This window comes from Geotrypetes seraphini, chromosome 14 (assembly GCF_902459505.1).
Source record: "Geotrypetes seraphini chromosome 14, aGeoSer1.1, whole genome shotgun sequence".
Taxonomy (NCBI): Eukaryota; Metazoa; Chordata; class Amphibia; order Gymnophiona; family Dermophiidae; genus Geotrypetes; species Geotrypetes seraphini.
Genome location: NC_047097.1, coordinates 59,710,766 through 59,731,417, shown reverse-complemented (window position 1 = coordinate 59,731,417; position 20,652 = coordinate 59,710,766). Strand labels below are relative to the sequence as shown.

The following is a 20,652-nucleotide window of genomic DNA, read 5'->3' as shown; positions in this document are numbered from 1 at the left end:
GATTTGCATGCCTGTCACCTCCATTATATGCAAATCTCTCTCATGCATATTCATTAGGGCTATCCCAAAAACCCGACTGGCTTGGTGGTTCTCCAGGACAGGGTTGGGAACCACTGATTTAGAGCATGTGGGGGGACATGAGTCTAAAGTAGGGGCGTCAAAATCCCTCCTCGAGGGCCGCAATCCAGTCGGGTTTTCAGGATTTCCCCCAATGAATATGCATGAGATCTGTTTGCATGCACTGCTTTCATTGTATGCTAATAGATCTCATGCATATTCATTGAAATCCTAAAAACCCGACTGGATTGTGGCCCTCAAGAAGGGACTTTGACACCCCTGAACTAGAACTTGTTTTAGGCCCACTGCAGCTGTTCTATATAGAATCCTGGCCCTAGGGCAGGGCTGGGCAACAAGGGCCAGAATCCAGTCGGGCTTTCAGGATTTTCTTAATGAATATACATGCAATCTATTTGCATGCGCTGCCTCCCATTGTATGCAAATGGCTCTCATGCATATTCATTGGGGAAATCCTAAAAACCTGACTGGATTCCAGCCCTCGTTGCCCACCCCTGCCCTCGAGTTACCATATGGTTCCAGAAAAAGGAGGCCGGATTGAGACATCCCACTTAGATTTGCCTTCTGGTTTTATATTTGCGGTATATTAAATGAATTGAACTTGAACATTGCTTTCAATGGAAGTAAAATCCAGATGTCTCAACCCGTCCTCCTTTCTCTGGAGCTATTTGGTAACCCTACGTAATGTACAAGTTGTCAGTAGAGAATGGAGTGGGGACAGGGACAGAGCCCATGGGGACAGGGACAAACTTTGTTTCTATGTCATTCTCTAAACTCGAGCCTATTATCAGTATGTAAAAACTTTAACACTTCTTAGACAATTGGCATCTGAATTCATTGGATTTAAAATGAACTACTGTTAATTTTAAATGACATCATTTGTGTCTTTTCTGCCTTTGACATGGCAACAAGAGTCTTGTCTGCTGACCAGACTCCTACCATCTGCAACGCCCTTCCATCATGTGCCCAGCATCTTATTGTGGTACTGCAGCAGATTTATTCATGGTTCCTGGCATCAAGTATAATTTCCAACATTTAATAGACACTTATTTTCCAGTTCATCCACTACACAGTTTAGGTTCTCTTCTACACCCCATGTCTGAAAGACAATCCAATTACCTTCCCAGATGATGTAAAAACATAGGCAACTGACTCTTTGGGAAGGTTGTACCAAAACCAGATCAAAATGGAAGGCTCTATTTGTGATTTAAACAGTTGTACAGAATATATCCCTTTTTATACTTTAATAAAAAAATTTAAATATAAAATAATAAGTGTTCAAGTTTCATGCAACTAGGGACAGAGCTTGCGGGGATGGAGCCTTTGAAGATGGGGATAAACTTTGTCCCCATGTCATTCTCTAATTTAATCTAAGTCATTAGAACAACAGTGTTCTGCTCTTAGCTCACACCTTGCACTTAGGGGCCTTTTAACCTCACAGAAATGTGTTTAAAGTGTTTTGTGGTATTTTGCCTGTTCACACATGGTAACCTAATTTCTAATATAGCAACCCCCCCAAAAAAAAAAAAAAAACAATGAACAGGGACTTGTCTTTATTGACCCAGCATGAGCCATGTTTCTGCGTGTATGGTTACCATACATCTGATTTTACCTTGACATGTCCTGTTTTTAGAGGACTGTCCAGGTGTTCAGATGGTTTTCTAAAATCTGGCAGTTTGTCCAGGTTTTGGACTCTTTTGAGTCCAACCTAGATTTTTTTTTTAAACCTTCAGACAAGCAGCATTTAAGGTTTTATTAAAGGACCCAATACAGGCTGTGTTTCAGCAGTATGCTGGCATCAGGGGTCTGATATGAAGCATGGGGGTCATATCTAAGCTCACTGAGCTTAGGGTTACCATATGGCTCCAGAAAAAGGAGGACGGATTGAGACCTCCAGGTTTTATTTCCATTGCTTTCAATGGAAGTAAAACCCAGATGTCTCAGTCTGTCCTCCCTACTTCCATTGAAAGCAATGGAAGAAAAAAACCCGGAGGTCTCAATCCGTCCTCTTTTTTTCTGGATCCATATGGTAACCCTAGCTGAGCTTGACCTATAACTCAGATAATATCTTGACTCCTCCAAGCATATTTAGCACCTCCATCATTCGATTCTCCCTACAGTGGTAGCAGTAAATGTGAAAGACTGAGGAATGAAATTAATTAGTGTCACCCCCCACTGCTCCCCCAAATTCAAAGCTATTTACCCATCTAGAAATGGCCACTGATCAGTTAAATACCATTTAACCGGCTAATCACAAATATTCAGTTCAATATAACTGAATATTTGCAGTTAGCAGCTAAAATTTAAGTGGCTATATCGTGCGAGCAGCTGAGTTTAGTGGGCAAATTGGACTGCTTAAATAACAGTCCTATCTTTGGACGGTATAACTTAACCAGTCAGTGCTGAATATCGAATTAACCAGTTGAGTTATAGACAATTAAAGAAGAAAACAAAACAGCTATTCAAATATTGGTCACAGAAAACAGCCTGGCATTGAGTATCCGGGCTCACTGCTGACTGCGGGACTTAGGTGGGCAGCATCTCACCATCTGAATATCTCAGGCTTATGGTTTGCGCAAAAATAACCTATGTGTAGGCATTGCCCCTGAGACAATACAATGAAAGGGATCAACAGGGAGCACAGCATAGAATTTATCAGCAAGGTGGTAGAAAACACTTGTCTTCCCAAGTCTTGCATGAGTACCTTCATGTGATGACCCGCAGTGTAAAAGATATACCAAATCTCAGCAAGCTGACATCACAGAAGAAGTAAAGGGCCATAGATTTGCCTTTTTGTGGGACCCACTGTTGCAGAAGATAAACCAAGAAACGAATGAAAAAGAACTAAAAACTGACAGATTTAATGGCGCAGTAAAGGGGGCAAGGACGCGTACTGCCCCAGGTACCATCTTGATGGGGGTGCCAGCACCTCTCTGCCCCGTCCCGCCACACCACGCTCACGCCATCCCTCCCCCCACCCTGTACCAGCGCCAGCAACTTCTCCTGCCTCCTGTTGCTCGCACCAGCATGGTTCCCCTATGAGTCACTTCTGGGTTGCAGGAAGTGATGCTTTTGTTTATTTATAATCCGACTTTTACAAGGCGAAGTACATCAACGCATTCATAAAAATACACAAATAACATTACAATCATTTTACAAAAAAATTAAAAACACCACCAAATTACATGACAAACTAACATAAGAACATTAATCTCTCCAGGCAATCTTCCCATCCTAAACAGATTAGCTCAATGAACATGCCATAAAACAATTACAGCAGACGGAAGCTCAACGCTGGCACGAGTGGCATGCTGGAGAAGCCACTTGCGTTGGTGAAGATTTACAGAGGTACATGGGAGGGAAGGGAGAGCGCAAGAGTGGAGTGGGCGAGGCACGGAAGGAGCAGTGGGGGGAGAGGAGGGCGTGGGGAGTGCTACCACCCCAGGCGGAGGAAGATATCTTCTTTTTCAAGGGTCCCACGACAACAAGAGGACATCCGTTGAAAATCAGGGGCGGGAAACTACGAGGTGACACCAGGAAATTCTTTTTCACTGAAAGAGTGGTTGATCGCTGGAATAGTCTTCCATTACAGGTGATTGAGGCCAGCAGCGTGCCTGATTTTAAGGCCAAATGGGATCGGCATATGGGATCTATTCACAGGGCAAAGGTAGGGGAGGGACATTAAGGTGGGCAGACTAGATGGGCCGTGGGCCCTTATCTGCCGTCTATTTCTATGTTTCTATGTTACCCTCGCTATGCCACTGGATGGATTCTTGAAAATTAATGGTGTAGCTATGAGTGGGCCTAGAGGGCAGAGTCCCACTCACTTTGGGCTCAGGTCCACTCAAAATTGGCCCACTCTTGCTCTGATTGATTGGGATCCCCAGGTCCCATCAACGGAAAATCCTCCTGGTCAGAACTCTTCAAGGTGAGTAGCTGGACACAGTATCCTGGAGTAGTCCAATCCCCCCCCCCCCCCATCCATAAAATTCTGAGTTTTCATGCATGAACAAAAATAGAGCATACACAGGGGCAATGGTGGCTTCTCTAATACTGCAGTTGGCTATCCCGCTCCAAAGAGTTCTGGCAAGGCTTGGGGATCCCTACCAGCTCAGGCATTTGTATTTTTAGTTGGGAAGGGAAGAGGAGCAGGGGCAGATAGAAATATTTGTGCCCACCCACTTTGGGCTTAGGTCCACTTAAAATTAGCCATCTGGCTACACCACTGCTGAAGAAAAGAACCCCCCACCCCCCTAAATTCTAGAAACCCTGTATCTGTTATTTACACAGATTTTAATATAGCTTTGTCCTGCTTCCATTTCTGTACTTACAGGGCTCCTTTTACTAAGGTGCGCTAGCGTTTCTTAGCGCACGCAGGAAATTACCATGCAGGAAATTACGTGGGAAAACTAACGCCAGCTCAATGTTGGCGTTAAGGTCTAGCGCACGGGGCAAAGTAGCGTGTGCTATTCCGCACGTTAAAGCCCTAACGCAGCTTAGTAAAAGGAGCCCGCAGTTTTTGTTATGTTAGGATTTATATCATATCTATGGTATAATGTTGTGCTATTTCACTGTTATGACTTAAAATTTCAATTAAAAAAAAAAATAGACACCCTGTATCTGATGCACTGCCCTCTATAGAATAGTTAATGTGCAGAGCAACAGATATTATGGACAGTGGCCAAAATATCTTGTTTTTATTTCTGGAAAAAGAAATGTAAAAATCAATTAAAAAAAAAAAGATTAAAAAGTTCCAACTCCCTCCCCCCCAATAAAACACGCAAAAAGAAATTCAATGGGGAAATGGGAGAAAATCTGAGGTATTTTACTTGGCATAAGCTTTGTTTAACAACCGTCGCTGAGAATATTTTGCTCAGCATTATTTGGAGGGAAGACGATGGAGGGGAGCAGAGACACTGCAGGGTCGTTTTGATAAAATGCTTTAGGAAGAGTGGTCTCCTTTTACATAGCGGCAACAGCGGCGGTAATTGCTCCAACACCCGTGGGGGTTTAATGGGCGTTGGGACGTTTGCCGCCACCGCAGCTTTGTAAAAGAGGGGGGAAAGGCGGGACTTTTCCGCATGCTAAGTTCAAGTCTAACGTGACAATATTTAAAGCAGTTTTCACATTTTTTTTCAGGTCATGAACTAATGTTCTCATTAACCCACATTACCTGAGGATATGACAGATAAAAGGGATGACAGTAGAAGAGATAGTGCGGAGTAGATGGATGGGACAGAGGTGCAAATTAACACTAAAGCATTTCTGATATGTCCACCTTCATCAAAATACTCCCCCCTCCCCACCCACCCCCCCCCCCCATCACTTCTGGTACACACTTCTCAGAACACAGTAGGTAGGGTTACCATATTTTGGGCCGCAAAACCCCAGATACATAGCCCCCACCCCAGCCCCACCTCCAGCCTCATTCCGCCCCCACAAGGCCTCCTCTCTTCTTCCCTGACGAGCTCCTGCCGCATCGGGAGGGCCTGGAGCGTGCCCGGATGTGTGTGACGTCACCCGTGCACGCTCAGAGGCCCTCTAGATGCAGCCGGAGCTCGTCGGAGCTTTCAAAAACCAGGACAAACTGCCAGGTTTTGGAAAGTCCATCCGGGCACCTGGACAGTCTTCTAAAAAGAGGACCTCTCCGAGTTTTCCCGGACTTCTGGTAACCCTAACAATAGGTACAGTTTTACTTCTTCACTTTCCCTGGAGGGACAGGGCTCTTGCACTCCCACCTAAAGGGAAAGAAATTTTCATCTCAGAGACTCTTTCTATCCACAATAATGATTTAAAAAAAAATGGTTAAGAATTACTGGATACAGATTCTAAAATTGAACTATGGCAGGCGATATAAAGTCTTAAAATCTCTCTCCATTCTACCAGGATACCCAGTTGCCAGCTCTCCTGTCCTTCCTTATCTCCACCGATAGGACCCCGAGTGCTGAACCCTCCACTTTGACACTATTCTTCCCAAAAAGCTTCTTCTCATAGGCTACCAGTTGGTGCCAGAAGCCAGCATTGGGGCAGATCATGGGGCGGCGAGACTTGACCCAGTTGTGGGCCTCCCGTAGGCTTATGCCCTCATATTTCATCAGATAGGCAATACAGAGGGTGGCTGAGCGGCTCACGCCCGCCATGCAGTGCACCAGTGTTCTCCCATTGCGTCGTTCCACCGATCGGATGCGATCTGCCACCATGTCAAAGTAATCAGAGAGGCGAGCGTGGGGAAGGTCAGCCACAGGCACACGCATGTAGTCCATACTGGGCCAGGTCGAGGGTTGCACGTCCATGCTAGCGTTGATAATGCAGGTGATGCGCTTGGCAGCTACTACGTTGCGATTGCGGGCAGAGGTAGCATTACTGAGGTAGAGGGATGGTGTGATCTGGTCCATGCCAGAAAGCACGCCCATCGTGGCAGGGAGCAGCTGGCGTGGTGGTGAAATGGAATAAGTAGTCCTTTGGTAAACAGGGGAGCGCCTCATGGAAAGGTGAAGTTTTACTGCAGCAAAGTCTGGATGCTATGATAGGACGCACTCCTTCCAACAGTCCTGAGAAAAGAAAGCAGAGAAGGTAAACATAGAGAAGCTCCACTGGCTTCCGATAATCGCCAGGGTCCACTATAAATGCGCCTGTTTAGCTTTCAAAATCCTATATGGTATCCTCCCTCCCTTTATCCCTCTTTCTTGGAATTCCTCAAACCCTAATACCACCAGATCCTCCCACAAATTAAAACTATCCTTCCCCTAGCTAAAAGGCATTTCCCACACAGGAAAGCTAGGGACCTCCCTCCACTTCAAAATCACTGAGCTCTGGAACAACCTTACCTCCCCTCTTCGGAACTTGAGCTCTCTCCAAGTTTTCCACAAACATCTGAAAACCTGGCTTTTCTTAAAAAATGTAAGTCTCCCTCCAACTTAGGAATCAAGGAAACTCTTATATCTTGGCATCCCAAGTCCTGTAAATTTTCTTCACACTTCTACCTCTAACCCTCTGTTGTAGTTCCTTCCTATTTCTCCTACTGTAAACCGCGTCGAGCTCTACGAACGTGGAGATGATGCGGTATACAAACCTAAGGATTAGATTAGATTAGAAGGGAAGAGGACACAAAGAGAGAAAGTTAGATTAGGGGAAAGAAGGTAAAGCAGGAGTGTAAGGGAACAGAAAGTGCAGAGAGGGTAGGAGGAGAAAACAGGCTCCTTTGGATGGTGGGAGGGAGGGGCTCACTGGAATGTTACAGGATCCAGGATATCCCCAATAAAGGTTTTTGTTCTGATAAGTTATTTAATAGAATATTTCTTTATGAAAATCGCCTTTTCATTTGCTGAGGATATTCCTATTAGAATTCAGCTCTTTAAAGCAGTGGTGTAGAAAGGCAGGGTATTTTGGGTGGACCTGGGCCCAAGGTAGTTAGACATACAATTCTCTCCTGACCCCCTCACACATGCATTCTACCCCTTCCCCTGCAACACTCAGCAAATAAAATGTCTGAGCTGGAGGGGATCCCCAAGCCCTGATGTCTGGAAGAGATCCTGCAGCAGCCAAAACAAGTCATTTCCCTCTTTGCTGCAGCAGCGGTCTCTTCCTTTCTACACATGTTCAATTTTTGTGCATGCAAGACAACCAAGCATGCACCAGGAGGAGGTGGAACGAAGTTAATGCGTAGACAGTGCCTCCAGCTGTAGCAAGTAAGGGAATGACCTCTTCCAGCAGGTGGGGCTTGGAGATCCCTACTAGCAATAACAAAGGTGCCAGAATTTTGTGTGGGCCTAAGCAGGTCCAGGTCCAGCTGTGGCTATGCCATTACTAAAAGACCATATTCAGTGACCTTATAGATCACCTTCAATATCTATATCTGTATCTTTTCGGGGATCTCAGCGGTGCCACCCTTAATGATTCAAATTTTCCTAACTAGTAGGGTTTTATGCACCAAATCGTCACCCATCCCAACAACGTTTAGATTTTTGGGTATCATAAATATTATTTCATCTATCAATCTTCAAAACACTTATCACTTAAAGAATTTTCAAATTTTACTTAGCTTATATATAGCCAGGGACTTGGTATCAGCCCCATATCAAGTCATTGTGTGCACCTTAGCTCTTGTGAATCTCTTACTTACTCTTTCCAAAAGAACATCTACCCATTCCACTCCATTCAGTATTTTCTACGGTACAATAAAGCGATTTCTAGATTGCATAACCAAATAGTTCAATGCGGTTCACAAAAGATTAACATTAAATATACATGGGAATGAACAAATGTGATAAATATTAGTTACCTATGAACGTATTAAAAAGGTGAGTTTTTAATTGCCTTCACTCTCTAAAGTTGAAAGGGGATAGATTCCGTACGAACGTAAGGAAGTTCTTCTTCACCCAGAGAGTGGTAGAAAACTGGAATGCTCTTCCGGAGTCTGTCATAGGGGAAAATACCCTCCAGGGATTCAAGACAAAGTTAGACAAGTTCCTGCTGAACCAGAACGTCTATTCTCAGTTAGGGCACTGGTCTTTAACCAGAGGGCCGCCGCGTGAGTGGACTGCTGGGCACAATGGACCACTGGTCTGACCCAGCAGTGGCAATTCTTATGTTCTAAAACGAAGATAGGAGTGAGACGTAGAGAACAAAAAATCCTTGTCATATGTAGCAGCTTGAAAAGAGAGTAAACTCTAACATATCTCTTTACCCTGTCCACATTTTGGTTGTCCTTCTCTGTACCTTTTCTAATTCTGCGATATCTTTTTTGAGATGCAGTGACCAGAATTGCACACAATATTTGAGGTCAGATTGCAGCAAGGAGCAATACAAAGGCATTGTAATATTTCCTTTTTGTTCTCCATACCTTTCCTAATAAGCCTTAATTTTCTGTTTTCTTTCCTACCTGCGGTTGCACATGGAGGAGATGGTGCACATGGATGGAGAGGAGGGGAAGGAGATGGTGCACATGGACATAGAGGAGGGGAAGGAGATGGTGCACATGGATGGAGAGGAGGGGGAGGAGATGGTGCACATGGATGGAGAGGAGGGGGAGGTGATGGTGCACATGGATGGAGAGGAGCGGAAGGGCAGAGAGGGAGGAGATAGTGTACATGGATGGAGAGAAGGGGAAGACATGGAAAAGTACACAGATTGAGAAGGAAGCAGAAAAATAGAAGAAAGTTGAATGTTTAAAAAATGAACACCAAAGATGTATGTAGGGCAGAAAGTGAAGGAGAGAAAAACAGCAAATGGATAAGATGATCCTGGAAACAAAGTTAAGAGCACAGACAGTAGGAAGTGTAGCCAGAGACTGGGAAAAGATGATTAGAAAACAAAATCACCAAACAAAGGTAGGAAAAATGATTTTATTTTCAAATTAGTGATTGAAATATGTCAGTTTTGAGAATTTACATCTGCTGACTATATTTTGCACTGTTTAGGAAGAAACACATGTCTTTATATTTCTCTGGTGTTGTACGGCATGCAGAGTCTGGCATCATGGGTTTCAGTTGTGTATATTAGTACTTTTTGCTTGTAGTCCTGTATTTGCATAGGGTTTATCTGTGTTCTGCATTGTGTGACCAAGGCCAGGTGTTCTGGGAAGAATGTCAAGAAGTGTTATTGGCATCATGCCCCAAGTAGGAAGATATTTGTTAGCTCTCCTTCACCCCTTTTGGGGCCAAAACAGTCCTCATAAGAACATAAGAATAGCCTTACTGGGTCAGACCAATAGTCTATCAAACCCAGTAGCCCGTTCTCACGGTGGCCAATCCAGGTCACTAGTACCTGGCCAAAACCCAAGAAGTAGCAACATTCCATGCTACCAATCCAGGGCAAGCAATGACTTCCCCCATGTCTTTCTCAATAACAGACTATGGACTTTTCCTCCAGGAGCTTGTCCAAACCTTTCTTAAAACCAGCTACGCTATTCGCTCTTACCACACCCTTTGGCAACACGTTCCAGAGCTTAATTATTCTGATTTCCCTGTAACGTCATCGAGTGTCCCCTAGTCTTTGTAATTTTTGACGGAGTGAAAAATTGATCCACTTGTACCCATTTTACTCCACTCTCCTCCTTCTCTCTGTCCTTCCTCTGAAAACAAAAAGGGTTAAAAAAAGTGCCGGATCCCAATGGTGGAGAGGGGATGATATTCTGCACAGGCTCTGCGGGCCACCCCAAAGGTCTCGAAGGACCGCTATTAGCTCACAGGCCTTGCAATGAAGACCACTGGCTTAAGCAATCTATAAGAATATTCTGTGGTGTTATGGCACACTCTGAATATACTACTGGATATCTAGCACCGGCTAAGGAGAGAGAAACTCAGAGGATATGGAAACACTTTGGAGGAGATAGAAACACTGGTGAATATGGTTACAGGGAGGAGGGAGAGAGATACTGCTGGAAATGGGCTGGGGGACAACGACAGAACGACTAGAGACAGAGGTACTGGTTGAGATGATCTTAGGGGAGAAACCTGTGTTTATAGGCTGAAATTGGAGGCTCATATCATTTAGGGGGGGGGGGGGGGAATATTGAGACAGACCAATACTCCTAAGTGGGTGGAGATAAGTTTGCATACTCCTCTCTTTCACAGCTCATTCCTTTTTCATTTAACCCCCCCCCAAAAAAAACCCAAAATGTCTTGTCTAAATTAGATTGTAAGCTCTTCTGAGCAGGGACCGTCTATTGTATGTTAAAATGTACAGTGCTGTGTACGCCTGTCAGTGCTTTAGAAATAATAAATAGTAGTAGCAGTACTGAATACACACTGACTATGACCTGCCCCAACAGTCTCTTCTGCACATGTGATGTGTCTTATTAAAAATCTTACCAATCAAGAACTGTTAAAAAGACAATTAATTTCAATTCAAAACGAAGGCGTCATTTAATAATTTTTATTGAAAAATCTTTATAATAACTCTTCAGATAGGCAAAACTTCAACATATGAGAATTTACCAGACTAACGACACTTACAGACTATATAAATCAGGCAAAGGTGTGACTAGAAAGTTGTAACTTGCAAGTTTTTAAGAAGAAAAAAAAAATCTCTAATAAGAACAAAGGGCCCAACAATCAGGATGAATTAAACAGGCTGGATAGGTTCTGAGCAGTCCAACTGCTTTATTTAGTATCTCTTAATCCCCCCCCCTCTTTTACAGACGCAGAGCGCGGCTTTTAGCGCCGGCAGTGGCGGTAACTGCTCTGACGCTCAAAAAATTCCTATGGCACTCTCTGGTTACTGCCGGGGCAGTCTCAGGGCGAACCCAGACGTTATGTGGGCGCCACAGACATTCAATGCTAGTGCTCAAGACAGATAACTGGACATGTCGGACCCCCATTTAATGGAGTCCTGACTATACCCGGTTAGCTATGGCCCTGGTGACGCCCAGAAATTATCTGGTTACAGCTGATTTTCAGTGCCAATAAATAGATAAGAGCTGGCATTCATATCTATGCTTAATTCTGCCCATGACAATCCGCGCTGTCAAAAGAGGTGATCACCTGATTGTCACCCAGAAAAGAGATCAGCTCTGTGGAAACACAACTATAGAGACACTGACAGCCTATGAAAATATCATTCACATATAAACATTATCCACACACACCCTGCAGTCCTGTGACAGAGATGGTGAGTGCATGGAGCAGCTCGGACAGACATTATATTACTAAGATAATATAAAAATGTTAATCTATGTCAATAAACTAGATATAATTAGGCTCCCTGTTCAAATAGTCCTCTGGATAAGGTGTGTAATGAAGAGATAGATTATCTCAGACTATGAGAAATATAAAGCAGTTCATTAATGGTTCAGTCCTTCAATGCCATCAGGCACCACTTGGCTATTTTCAGTCTCTTCATTTTGGCTCTCAGACATCTGCTCCGTGCTGTTTCCATGTTCCTTCTCCTGGCTGGAGAGATGTCCTTCTGGTCCGTGGATGGGAATGGCTCTCTCTTTGGCAGCTGGCAGTGCCAGGCGTGGAGCCTCAATGTGCAGCTGCCCCTCTTTGGACAGGAAGCAGAGCACTGCCTCAGGATTCACATCTTCTGGGAGCTCAGCTTCTCTTCTCAGCTCTCTGTACTCATGCAAGCAGCTCCCATCCTCAGCTTGCCTTTTCTTTTCATGCTTTGCCATCGCAATCAGCTTTCTTCCTTCTGTTTTCACCATCAGTTCCTCGGGAGAAAACTGACTGACGTCCAGGGAGAGCTGGAATTTCTCTTCCTCTCCCCTTGGCATCCCACTCCTCGACTGTGCAGCCTCTTTATCTGGACACACTCTGTTCTCTGCAGGCTTCCCTCTGCCCTCAGTCTCCTTAGACAGGATTTGATGAACCACATTCACAAGGTGCTGTCTCTTCTCCATCTCCTTCAGGTGCCTGAACAGCTCCTCTTCCAGCTGCTGACAGATGCTCAGGGTGTCAGGCACAGGCTTCCTGCAGGTACACAGAGGGTTAAAGGAAGGCTCCAGGACTCTGAAGGACAGCATTTTCTTCAGCTTTTCTCTCTGGCTTGGAGCAACTCAGCTGTTGGGAATCCGCCTGCTTTAGGGATCTCAGATTTCTTTGCTTCTCTCTGACTCAGGGACTCCCAGCTGCAGCTTTTATATTCTATACTGAGGCTTCTAGGGATTTCCTGACACTTCGGGCTGCTTTCCATATATAGAGCGGAGGGGAGGGGTCTCTGTACACATGGTGAATAATACATGAGGATTGACAGGGGCTGAGCTCCGAGTAGCCGAAAAGCTGGAGGTGACATCATCGGTGGGTGGAGCTAAGCAGGTTTCTGCCTTCTGTGCTGAACTTTGCCAGAAAGCTCCGGAAATGACAGGAAGGATTTTCTTTAATAAATGTCTCAGTGAAAGAAGTTAATCTACGGGTTTGGCCATTTATTCTTTTCCCATTAGATGCTCCTTTAGTTTTATTTTGATTTTCCTGTAATTGTTTCATACACTATACACAAATTTCAGGATGACCATTTAAGGTCTTTTTATATTTAAAGGCATTTGGGGCTCCTTTTACTAAGCTGTGCTAGTGATTATAGCGCGCGCTGCATTACCGTGCGTGCTAGACGCTAAGGCCAGCATTGAGCTGGTGTTAGTTCTTGGCGCATAGTGCGGGGTTAGCATACGCGACAATGGAGCGGGCGCTAAAAACACTAGCGCACCTTAGTAAAAGGAGCCCTTTGTGAATGTAGTGTTAACATATTATGAAGAGAAAGTGAATTTTCAATTGAAAATTAAGACATGTTTTCCAATCTCCTCCCCTAACTGCAGTGAAACGTGCATGTACAGATGAACACTCTTTTAGTAGGGAGAGAATTTTTCAAATATGCAAAATGACCCTTGTTCACGTAAATAGCTTGAAAATTCTCCTCTGAGAATGTAATTTTTTTCCGTATGATAGGGATTATTTTTAATTCCAAAGGATTTTATATTAATGCAAATTAAAGAAACTTCTGGAAATCTCCAGGGATTCTCCAATACAAAGATCAAAGAGAGATATGGCTCCGCCCTCTCATTATGTCACTTTCAGCTTCTCAGCCACTTGGAGCTTCACATTCCTCTTATATTATTCAACATGTGTAAAGAGACCCCTCCCCTCCGTGTCCATATATGGAGAGCAGCCAGAAGTGTCAGGAAGTCCCTAGAAGCTTCAATAAAGATATAAAAGCTGCAGCTGGGAGTCCCTGAATCAGTGAGAAGCAAAGAAATCTGAGATCCCTAAAACAGGCGGATTCCCAACAGCTGAGCTGCTCCAAGCCAGAGAGAAAAGCTGAAGAAAATGTTGTCTCTCAGAGTCCTGGAGCCTTCCTTTAACCCTCTGTGTACCTGCAGGAAGCCTGTGCGTACCCTGTGGCCGGTGTCTGACACCCTAAACATCTGTCAGCAGCTGGAAGAGGAGCTGTTCAGTCACCTGAAGGAGATGGAGAAGAGACAGCACCTTGTGAATGTGGCTCATCAAATCCTGTCTAAGGAGACTGAGGGCAGAGGGAAGCCTGCAGAGAACAGAGTGTGTCCAGATAAAGAGGCTGCACAGTCGAGGAGTGGGATGCCAAGGGGAGAGGAAGAGAAATTCCAGCTCTCCCTGGACGTCAGTCAGTTTTCTCCCGAGGAACTGATGGTGAAAACAGAAGGAAGAAAGCTGATTGCGATGGCAAAGCATGAAAAGAAAAGGCAAGCTGAGGATGGGAGCTGCTTGCATGAGTACAGAGAGCTGAGAAGAGAAGCTGAGCTCCCAGAAGATGTGAATCCTGAGGCAGTGCTCTGCTTCCTGTCCAAAGAGGGGCAGCTACACATTGAGGCTCCACGCCTGGCACTGCCAGCTGCCAAAGAGAGAGCCATTCCCATCCACATCAGTCACAGCCCAGATGAGGGAGCAGGAGGACATCTTTCCAGTGAAGAGGAGCCTGGAAACAACTCAGAGCAGAGGACTGAGAGCCCAAATGAAGAAATCGCAAGCAGCCCAGTGCTGCCTGATGGCACTCAGGAACTGATCCATTAATGAGCTCCTTTCCACATCACACATCTTGATGCTTCCCTTAATTTTGCATTTAATATTAAACATTCTCTTTTCCAATCGTTGATTACATAGGACATTTTTAAATATTCTAGTATTGATGGAATCTTTTATATACCGTATGTATATTAGATTAATTTGGTTACTGTTTGAGAATTTCATCTTTTATCATAGATGGACTCCAATATTAAAAGTTTGCGTGGACTTGTAAAGTACCCAAGTCTGTATTATCATTCCCTCTGAGAAATTCCCTAACCCCTATTTGTCTGTTTTAATTAGACAGTAAGTATTATTGAGCAGGGATTGTCTCTTATATGTTTTAATGTACAGCACTGCATACGTCTAGCAGCGGTATAGAAACGATAAGTAGTAGTATGTGTGAGACTGTAATAACAATGATGCCTCCGTCACTTTTTCCATCAGCGCTCTTTGGAGAGAGTTGAACTCTACCTGCAGATTTTGCTCTGCTTGGAGACCTGTATGTCGGTCACCTTTATGTTACTCTCGTTCAGTGTTATTACAAAGAAGACTAAATATAATTTTGGAACTTTCTCTTTAATAAAAATATCCTAGTTATACAATTATTTTCACCGAGAGTGAATAGTTTATTGCTTGTGGAAAATGGAGTAGATGTCTTTGGTTTCAGCCACTGATTATCATCCAATTATGTTTGTTTATTTAAAAACATTCATATTCCGCCTTTGGCCAAAGAGACTCACAACTGACATACACTATCTTTAAATATACTATACATAAAATCTTAAAAATTCACATCACAAACAAGCGCAAAAAGAAGACAGAAGTCTAGGTTTAAGGATTGTCATCCACATTCTAATAAAGAATTAGATGTTCAATATAAAATAAGGTACAGCTAACAGAAAACTGCTTGTGCAAAAATTTAAGTTTGCAACAATTTTCTAAAATGCAGCAAATTTCCACAAAATCTCAGTATGCCCGTTAAAAGCATTCTAAAGAAAAGGTCCCACCGTGGAGAAACAGGACTTCTTTGTTCGCACATAACTGACTTGTGTTTAGCATGCCCGTATCGAGTAGCAGGTGTTAAGAGAAAGGCCTGCTTTAGAGCCAGCAGAATCCAGTAACTGTGGGACATATGGCAAGGGGACGCTGATGTTTGTAGGATGTCAAAGACTGCCATGAGCACGTCTGTTGCACCAGACTTGCACAGCACAGTAGAAAGTGCAGCATTAAACATTAAAGGGTCCAGGCCAATCCTCCTCTCATCGCTGCTTGTGTCACTACTGCCTCTAGGCCCCCAGCAACAATCGAAGAAGCATTGGTAATAAGCGCTATGAGCCTTGAGCCTATGTGCTTATGCAGGCCCTGCTTGTCCTATCCTATATGACATGTATGGAACATTTTAGAAGGGAGGAGTCTGGTAGGGTCTTTATTAGCTCTTGGGCTCAAAGGCTCCTGGTTCTTATTATTGCTGCCGAGGGCTCAGAGGTAGGGCAGTGGCAGCAAAAATCACAGGGAGGTTAGAGGTGAAATGCCAAATGTGGGGGAGAGGGAGGACGTATGATCAGATCGGTAGGAGAGCGGGAGTAATAATGAATATTGGGAGAGAGGGACAAGAAGGGAGAAAGAATGAGCGATGCTGGACTGGAAGGGGGAGGGGTCTAGGACGGGTTATCGTGGCCAGTTCATTGCAGCTGTTTCAGCATAATCAATTACCTCCCCCCCACCAAAATTAATCTTTCCTTCGCCCCCCCCCCCAACTCCTTCCCCCTGGAAGAGGAAGTTGATCCAGCCCCACTGAAACCACCTCACCTGCACTCCCTGCAAAGAGGAGTTCTAGCCAGTGAGACAGCAGTACAGGGACAAAGCAGAAGTATAGGACGATTCATCATGGCCGCGATGAATCATCCCATTCCTGGGGGCAGAGAGAAGGGTGATGTTGTTTAGGTGAGAGGGAAGACAAGGGGTGATTCTGGACTTGGGGAATGAGAGATAGAGGAGGTGATACTGGAGGGAAGAGAGAAGGGGCAATGGGGCAAAGGGAAGGGAGAGAGGGGGGATGATACTGGACTGCTGGTTGGAAATTAGGGGAGGGAACAGGGAAATGCTCAACAGTAGAAAGGACTGATTCTGCCCAGGGGCTGCTTTAGAAGCCAAATCAACTATGCTCTAAGGATAGACCTAACCAATCTTGGTTCTATCCCAACTGAATGCAAAGAAAGTAAAGCCAGGACTTACTCATTCTGGTCCCGATGACCAGATTTCTGGTAATCCCATTGGTGACCCCCGTATCTTGTTTTATCCCTCTCCCGCTGACCTATATTCTCAATACCACCCCTCCTTTTTCTTTTCAATTGCTGTTATCTTGATAATACTGCTTGCCCTGGATCAACAGTATGGAATGTTGCTACTATTTGGGCTTTTGCCAGGTATTTGTGACCTTGATGAAGAAGGGATACTAGGCTAGATGGACCATTATGCCAGGGGTAGGGAACGAGGGCTGCAATCCAGTCCAGATCTATTTGCATGTACTGCTTCCCATTGTATTCAAATAGATTTCATACATATTCATTGGGGAAATCCTGAAAACCTGACTGGATTGCGGTACTTATTCCCCACCCCTGTTCTTATGCTCTCCAGCATTTATTCCTTCCCATATTTGATCTATGTCTGTATCTTGCAAGATCTTTTCTGGTTAACAGTATATTAAATGAAGATGATGTATGAAATGTACCCCCACCCCACCCTCATGCCTATTTTAAAAGTGAACCAAGTCTTTCACCACGGCTTTGAGCTGATGTAACATATTTTTAGTTTCCCCCACCCCCACCTATGTACGTTAGCAGAACTACTTACATAATAACCCTGATCTCCAAGGTTTTCCTACTGCACACAGGATTGTGAACCCAATTAATAGAAGACTGGACTAGCCCCAGGCCAGCTGCACCACTGAATGGACATTTTTAGTGGCAGAGATGATCACAACAGTGAGGGTGACTGGCCAGGTTTTAGACTATGGGGCAGATAGACTAATTAAGAAAGGAAAACTTACGTCCCGCTGTTTGCAGGGTAACAAACGGCTACTGAGATATTTCACAGGGAATCTCTGACCAGCTCTGCCTGCCTGTTGTGATGCTTCCGAGCGTGGACACCGAGAAGAAAGGGGACGCACTGGACTCCACAAAGATATAAATACTGTAATATTCTGAGCTGGCAGCTGTGCTTGACATCAGTGACAGAAAAAACCCTCCCAGCTCCTCCCAGAGGAGAGAAAATGGAAGCTATGAGCTATCACAGAATTATTCGGATGATGATGAGAGACAAGGAGCACAGAGCCCATCTTGTCTCTGCCTTTTTATCTGTCTTCTTGAAATACTACAAAACAATGGCATATTTCAGTGGGTTCATGTTTTATCAAAACTCTTACTACACCACCTTTCAAATTACATCAAAGTGGTGTACAATCTAAATATATAAAAGCATTCCAAAATTTGAAATTCACATAATAAAACATAAATAATATCTTGGTTTAGGCCTACAGCCCACTGCCAACATCCCACATCACAATCCCCCAGTACATTTTAACCAAAAGCCAAACCAATATAGTAAGTTTTTAATACATTTTTGAATTTCTTAAAATTCAGGTCAGCCATATGATATTGCGGCAAATTATTTCAAAGTACTGGAGAAAAACAAGAAAAAAGTAGATGTCTCTTAAAAATATCTAATCTGACTTGATTAAAGGATGGAAGGGTCAAAAAATTTGGGGATAAAAGTGTGCAGTGTCATCTGTGGGGTATAAGGGAATCAATAAATCACACAAATAATCAGGAGTGGTACTATAAAGTTCAAATAATTAATAAATACAATTTAATTCAGCAGCTAACTGGCAGCTAGTGATGTTCTTTTTTTTTTTTTTTCAAAACAGTTTATTGGAAAAATAAAGCAAGAGACACACAAGCAGATGCAACATTTGTAATTACAGAACATAACAACTCCTAACCATTAGAACATAATAAGACTATCAGAGTCCAGGTTTGGGTTCTTATAACCCAGACTCAGCCAAATATCTACCCCCCCCCTGGAAAAAAACCCATTCCCACCCCTCCACCCACTGTAATCAGCGATGTTCTTTTAACAACAGTGAAACATGATTGAACCAAACCAAAAATTAACTCCCCCCCCCATTTTACAAAAGCTTGGAGGGGCATAATCGAAAGGAACGTCTAAGTCCGTTTTCATCTAAAGTAAAAAACAGTGTAGGACACATTTTCGAAAAATACGTCCAAAAAAATATTTGTTTTCAAAAATCGTCTAACTATACGTCCAGTCGCCTGATCGTCCAAATCATTAAATCGTCCATCTTTATACCACATTTTCACCCAACTTTTCCTCCAAGTCAAAAACGCCTAGAAACAGACATTTTGGACGTGGGAGGGGTCTGCAAAGTGATGGACATGGCACTCAGACATGGCACCTAAATAGTGGGGTACCTTACAGGGTACTTTTGTGAACTTCACAAAAAGGGTCCCACATAATCATCTCACTACAGCTCCCTTATAGGTAATGGTGGGCCCCCCAAAACCACCTCCAGAACTCCTAGACCCACCTATCTACCACCCCAATAGCCCTTATGGCAGCTGGAGCCACTTATAGGGCAGTACTAAAGGGTTTGAGTTTTTTTTAGGGGAGTGCATGTTTCACCATCAATGTAGTAATTACAGTGGTCTCTTCTCCATGGGTCCCTAACCCACTCTCAAGACCACTTAAGATGCCTCTGTGCAGTGCGACTAGGCTTTCCTATGCCAGGCTACCAGGTGCTGATGTTCTGGAGGCAGAATTTAAAAGTTGTGATTACGATTTTTATGGGGGGGTGGGGGTTGGTGATCACTGGGGTAGTGTGTGTTTGCAGTGCTTATCTGGTCACTTTAGGTTGTTTTTTGTAACTTAGACCATGTTTTAAATGATAAGTCACAACATCCAAGTTTCGTCTATGCTGTATTGTAAAACTTTCGGTTATACATGCAGTACAACTAAGTCTAAGCCGGCCCACATCCCACCCTTGACACTCCTCCTGAAACGCCCCGTTTAGCTCTTGTCGTTCAGCGGCACTGTGAAGGCCTAGGTCTTTTTAAAATACATCCAAAACAGAGTTTTATTATCGGCACTTGGACGTATTTTGACAATGTTCGTCCAAGTGCCGACTTAGGCCCTTTTTTGGACATCTTTCACTTTCGATTATGAGCCCTATAGCATGATTTTTAGCTCCAACGTTCACAGAATTCCTATGAGTGTAGGAGCTGTTACCACTGTGGCTGGCGCTAAAAAACGCAGTACGCTTTAGTAAAAGGGGGAATTAATTGCTGTATTCTGAATTAACTGCATATGGTAAGGTTATTTAAATTTACAAGTTTCAACTGATCTATAGAAACACTAGTATAAAAAAAAGTCTTAGGATGCAAAATTGTTTTTAATTGCCTCTGCTGAAACTTGATTTTTGAAAGTGAGTTGGGCATCAAAAATAACTCCTATGATTTTCAAAGATTTTGACAAAGTTAATACAACTGTACATTATTTTCTGTTATAAAAAATATTTTGATCGATCTTTGGCTTATCAAGCAAGTAAAGTTCAAGTATGGTAAGATGACCCGATTCAACAATCTGCATCTTATTGCACCTTTAGAAAATTGGTTAAGACCTATTTGTTCAAAAAATTTGTCACTTGATCGCTGACTATATCAAAGTTTCTTATTGTATTTTTCACTATTGAAAAATTGTACTACTTTTTTCAGTTTGTTTTGTATCATCACTGGAATGTCCAGTCTTCTTATTCTGTGAACCGCCTAGAACTTTTTGGGTGTTTGCGGTAAAGAAAAATAAAATTAATATTATTATAAAGTTGTTATATTTATTTATTTTAAAAAATTTCTATCCCATCTAAAACTTAGGCAAGTTAGAAGCATAAAATACACATAAACCACACATAATACAAGGCCCCACTTGGAGTATTGTGTTCAGTTTTGGAGGCTGCAACTGGTCAAGGATATTAAAAAAAAAAAAAAAATTAAAGCAGTCCAGAGGAAAGCAAAAAAATGGTAGAGGGTTT

General features: G+C 43.4%; 3 protein-coding genes across 4 annotated transcripts; 1 reads left to right on the top strand and 2 right to left on the bottom strand.

Moving 5' to 3' along the window:
- Positions 1-5,491: 5,491 nt before the first annotated feature.
- On the bottom strand, positions 5,492-17,700 carry LOC117348692 (dual specificity protein phosphatase 14-like). Of its 2 annotated transcripts, none has more exons than XM_033921093.1 (2): positions 17,599-17,700; positions 5,492-6,626 (listed from the first exon to the last, which is right to left on the bottom strand). In XM_033921093.1, exon 2 carries the CDS (start codon positions 6,558-6,560, stop codon positions 5,955-5,957), a length of 606 nt encoding a protein of 201 aa, XP_033776984.1. In that variant the 5' UTR covers positions 6,561-6,626; positions 17,599-17,700; the 3' UTR covers positions 5,492-5,954. The 2 variants fall into 2 exon arrangements, with proteins under 2 accessions (XP_033776984.1, XP_033776985.1); XM_033921094.1 differs by lacking the exon at positions 17,599-17,700 and adding an exon at positions 8,357-8,399.
- LOC117348691 (heat shock protein 30C-like) lies at positions 10,966-12,668 on the bottom strand. The gene has a single exon (XM_033921092.1). It carries the CDS (start codon positions 12,539-12,541, stop codon positions 11,858-11,860), a length of 684 nt encoding a protein of 227 aa, XP_033776983.1. The 5' UTR covers positions 12,542-12,668; the 3' UTR covers positions 10,966-11,857.
- Positions 13,668-15,154, top strand: LOC117348690 (heat shock protein 30C-like). Its single transcript, XM_033921091.1, has one exon. It carries the CDS (start codon positions 13,836-13,838, stop codon positions 14,553-14,555), a length of 720 nt encoding a protein of 239 aa, XP_033776982.1. The 5' UTR covers positions 13,668-13,835; the 3' UTR covers positions 14,556-15,154.
- Positions 17,701-20,652: the final 2,952 nt, after the last annotated feature.

Excerpts from the sequence above, each read along its gene's own strand:
- LOC117348690 (XM_033921091.1), top strand. The coding sequence starts at position 13,836 with ATGTTGTCTCTCAGAGTCCTGGAGCCTTCCTTTAACCCTCTGTGTACC.
- LOC117348692 (XM_033921093.1), bottom strand. The coding sequence starts at position 6,560 with ATGAGGCGCTCCCCTGTTTACCAAAGGACTACTTATTCCATTTCACCA.
- LOC117348691 (XM_033921092.1), bottom strand. The coding sequence starts at position 12,541 with ATGCTGTCCTTCAGAGTCCTGGAGCCTTCCTTTAACCCTCTGTGTACC.